Genomic DNA, 5,076 nt, shown 5'->3' on the forward strand with positions numbered 1-5,076 from the left:
TTATAATTATCATTATTATTATTATTATATTAAAATTATTATTATTATCCTTATAATTATTATTATTATTACTACTATTATTATCATTAGCATCATCATTACAATTATTATAATTACCATTATTATCTTTATAATAATAATTATTATTACTATTATTATTATCATTGTTATTACCATTACTATCATTACAATTATTATCATTGTCATTATTATCATTATTATTATTATCATCATTATTATTATCATCATTATTATTATTATTATAATTATTATTATTATCCTTATAATTATTATTATTATTACTACTATTATTTTCATTATCATCATTATTATAATTACAAATATTATAATTACCATTATTATCCTTATAATAATAATTATTACTATTATTATTATTATTATTATTGTTATAATCATTATTATCATTACAATTATTATCATTGTCATTATTATCATCATTATTATTCTTATTATTCTTATTATTTTTATTATTATTATCATTATTATTATCATTATCATTATTATTATTGCCATTATTGTTATTGTTGTATTCACCATAATCCTCCTCCTCATTATTATTATTGTTATTATTATCATTGCTATTATCACTATTACTATTGTTATTACCATTATCAACATAATCATCATTACTATTATTATCATTATTATTATAATCCTTGTTATTATTATTAGTTATTACTACTACTTTTATAGTTATTATTACTTTAATTATTATTGCTATCATTATCATTATTATCATTATTATTATTATTATTATTATTAGAATTGTTATTATTATCATTATAATAATAATAATAATTATTATTATTATCATCATCTTCATTATTATTATCATTGTTATTATTATTATTATTGTTATTATCATCTTTATTATTACTATTATTATTATCATTGTTATTATTATAATTATCATGTTATTGTTATTATTATCATTATCATTGTTATTGTCATTATTATCATAATAATAACAATAATAATTATCATGATAATTCTAATGATGATGATAATAAAAATGATGATGATAATTACGATGATAATGATAATGATAATGATAATGATATTGATCATGGTAATATCATGATAATAATGATAACAGTAATGCTAGTAATGATGATAATAATAATAATAATAATAATAGATAAGCATTATAATGTCAGTAATAGTAATAATAGTAATGGTAATAATAGTAATTGGCGTTAGCTCGGGCGCCTGGGGTCGTTTCCTGTCGGTGGGAGGGGTCATCGTATCCCACTGGACAGCTACCGCCCGCCTCAAGCTGGCCAGCCCCCAGCCAGTAAGGTGCTGGCCCGCCACAGTCCGCCTACTTCAGTGGGTGCCTGAAGTGTAGGCCAAGAGCCGAAATGCGGACTGAAACCTGTGACCAGGCAATAACAGGAAAATAAACATAAAAACAAAGCCGCCAGTGCTAAGACTGGCAACCTGGAACGTCAGAACTATGTGTCCTGGCCTCTCTGACGACCTCCAGCAAATTGACAATGCCAGGGAGACTGCCATCATCGACCGCGAGCTAAAAAAGCTCAACATTGACATTGCCGCTCTGCAAGAGCCGCGACTTTCCGGCAGCAGCAGTCTGAAGGAGAAGGATTACACGTTCTTTTGACAGGGACAGGAGCCACATGAGCGCCGACTCTACGGCGTCGGCTTTGCTGTTCGAAACTCCCTCTTACCCACCATTGAGGCGCCCTCCTCAGGCACGCCTAGACCCCTCTCTCTCCGCCTCACCACCAGCCATCATCCTGAGTGCCTATGCTCCCACTCTCTGCTCCACATCCGAGGTTAAGGACCAGTTCTACGAGGAGCTTGAGGCAAAGATCCGGCAGATCCCCACCAAGGAGCAGCTGTTCCTGCTCGGAGACTTCAATACCCGGGTGGGAGCTGATCACGACTCCTGGCCTCGCTGCATCGGCCGTTTTGACATCGGCAAGCTCAATGAGAATGTCCAGCGTCTTCTCGAGCTTTGCTCCTTCCACGACTTTTGTCTCACCAACACCTTCTTTCCCACAAAGCCCCACCACAGGGTGTCCTTGAGGCACCCCAGGTCCCATCACTGGCACCAGCTGGACTTTCTTATCACCAGGAGATCCCTGCTAAACCAAGTGATGGTCACGTGATACCGACCACTCCCTGGTCGCCAGCAAGGTGCGACTCCTTCCCAGACGGGTCCATCGCTCCAAGCAGAAGCCCCGACCCCGCATCAACACAGCCAGAACTGCCAAGCCTGAGCTGAGGGAACGCTTTGCCAGAGCTATTGACGAAGCTCTAGAGAACTGTCCAGCAGGTAGCGCTTCCAGGCGGTGGAACCACATCCATGAGGCTATGTACCAGACCACCCTGGACACTTTTGGAAGAAGGGAGAGGAAGAGTTAGGACTGGTTTGAGGCAGGAGCTGCTGATCTGTCATTGCCACCAAGAGAGCCGCTTTCCTTGCTTACAAGACAGACCCCTATGCATAGACACTCGCAGCGCTCTGTGCTGCTCGCAAAGATGCACAGAGGATTGCCAGGTGCTGTGCCAATGACTACTGGTTGAACCTTTGCCAAGACATCAAGCACGCTGCAGACCTGGGAAATGTGCGTCGGATGTATGAGGGTATAAAAAAGGCCTCTGGCCCAAGCACCATCAAGACCGCCCCACTCAAATCAGCTGAGGGTGACATCATCAAAGGCCGCAGCAAGCAGATGGATAGGTGGGCTTAACACTACCAAGAGCTCTACTCAAGGGAAACCACTGTCACCAACACAGCCCTTGAGAACACTCCTCCACTGCCTGTTATGGACGAGCTAGATGTACCACCAACCATCGAAGAGCTCAAAAAGGCCAATGGGTCTTTAGCCAGTGGTAAGGGTCCAGGCAGTGACACCATCCCCCCTGAAGATGTCAAGGCCGCGAAGGAAAGCTCCCTCCTTGGCCATCTTCATGAGCTTCTGCTGCAGTGCGGGGAGGAAGGAGCAGTGCCCTAGGATATGTGCGACACCAAGTTCATTTCACTTTACAAAAATAAAGGGGAACGGAGCGATTCAACAACTATTGCGGTATCGCCCTCCTCAAAATTGTTGGGAAAGCTTTCGCCCGTGTGGTTCTCAACAGACTGCAACACCTTGCCGATCGTGTTTATCCAGAGGCACAGCGTGCCTTCAGGGCTGCTAGGTCAACCAATGACATGGTGTTTTCCATGAGGCAGCTGCAGAAGTGCCGAGAGCAGAGACAGCCCCTGTACCTGGCCTTCATTGACCTGACAAAGGCCTTCGACTTTGTCAGTCGAGATGGACTATTTACCCTCCTCCAGCGGATTGGATATCCCCCCAAGCTTCTGAGCATAATTATGTCCTTTCACCAGGACATGTGTGGGACAGTCCAGTTTGACAGATCATGCTCAGAACCCTTTCAAATAAGAAATGTAGTGAAGCAGGGCTGCGTCCTTGCTCCTACCCTCTTTGGCATCTTCTTCTCCCTGCTCCTTTCCTATGCCTTCCGGAAATCCGACGACGGCATTTTCATTCACACCCGAAGCGATGGAGGCCTCTTCAACCTGGCTCGCCTTCGTGCAAAGACAAAGGTGAAGAGGGTGCTCATCAGAGAGCTGCTCTTAGCTGATGATGTAGGCGTTGCCGCCCTGAGGCAGCACTGCAGCGACTCACTGGCCGTTTTTCAGCTGCTTGCACAGAGTTTGGCTTCACCATTAGTTTGAAGAAGACCCAGGTCATGGATCAGGACGTCAACAGTGCCCCCAGCGTGTCCATCAGAGACCACACCCTCGAGGTGGTGGACAAATTCACCTACCTCCGGTCTACTATCTCTAACAACCTATCCCTTGACGCTGAGCTGAACACCAGGATTGGCAAGGCTGCAACTGCCCGCCTGACAAAGCGAGTGTGGGATAACACCATGCTCAGCACCAACACTAAGAGGACAGTCTACCATGCTTGCGTGCTGAGCACTCTCCTCTATGGCAGTGATGCGTGGACCCTTTACTCCCACCAGGAACGCAGACTGAGTGCCTTTCACTTGCGCTGCCTTCGCAGGCTGCTCGGCATCACTTGGCGGGACCGCATCACCAACATCGATGTCCTGGCCAAGGCGGGGATACCGAGCATGTTTGGCATCCTGACCCAGAGACGCTTGCACTGGCTGGGTCATGTCACCCGAATGGATGACAGGCGCATCCCCAAAGACATGCTGTTCGGGGAGCTGGCCACAGGCACCAGGCCCACAGGACGCCCAGTCCGTCGTTACAAGAATGTGTGCAAGCGCGACCTGAAAGCTGGTGGTTTCAACCTCTCTGACCTGGAGACGGCTGCCTCAAACCGCTCTGGCTGGCGGTCCACCACCCGGGCTGTCGCCAAAGCAGCAGAGGAGGCAAGAGCCACCTGATGGGGGGAAAGGCGCCTCCAAAGGCAGCAGCGGCAGCAGTCGGCCATTAGACAGGAGACAGACTACACAGGCTTCACATGCAGCGTCTGCAGCAGGCCATGCGGTTCCCGCATCGGCCTGTACAGCCACACCCGGCCAGTGACCCCCGGCGCAGCCAATCAATAATAGTAATGATGATAACCATTATTTTGAATATTATCATGATGATTACTATTTTATTGTTATCATTGTTATTATTATTATTTTTTTTTTACTCTTATCATTATTAGCATTATTATTAGCATTACTTTTATCATTAACATTATCATTATCATTATTATTATTTGTATTATGAATAGGATTGTTATTGCCATTAATGTCATTATGTTGATAATAGTATCATAGTCATAGTAATAGTAGTAGTTGTTATTGTTGTAGTTGTAGTAGTAGTAGTAGAAGTAGTAATAGTAGTAAGGGTAGTTGCAGTAGAAACAATTGTAGCAGCAGTAGTATTACTAGCAGTAGTGGTCGTAGCAGTAGTAGAAGTTGTAGTAGTAGTAGCAGTACTAATATTACTACTAGTAGTAATAGTGATAATACTATTGATATCATGATTATTCATACCGTGGTTACTCTCACCATCAGTATTCCTGACCTTAAGGCTAGCAACATCCTCCTCTTCCC

General features: G+C 43.1%; 1 protein-coding gene across 1 annotated transcript; it reads left to right on the top strand.

Moving 5' to 3' along the window:
* The first annotated feature begins 1,658 nt into the window (after window positions 1–1,658).
* LOC125044159 lies at window positions 1,659–3,730 on the top strand. Its single transcript, XM_047640611.1, has 6 exons — window positions 1,659–2,138; window positions 2,221–2,404; window positions 2,506–2,691; window positions 2,785–2,974; window positions 3,130–3,295; window positions 3,380–3,730. The coding sequence occupies exons 1-6, from the start codon at window positions 1,659–1,661 to the stop codon at window positions 3,728–3,730; spliced, it is 1,557 nt and encodes a 518-aa protein (XP_047496567.1).
* Window positions 3,731–5,076: the final 1,346 nt, after the last annotated feature.

Source organism: Penaeus chinensis, chromosome 35, assembly GCF_019202785.1.
Source record: "Penaeus chinensis breed Huanghai No. 1 chromosome 35, ASM1920278v2, whole genome shotgun sequence".
Lineage (NCBI taxonomy): Eukaryota > Metazoa > Arthropoda > Malacostraca > Decapoda > Penaeidae > Penaeus > Penaeus chinensis.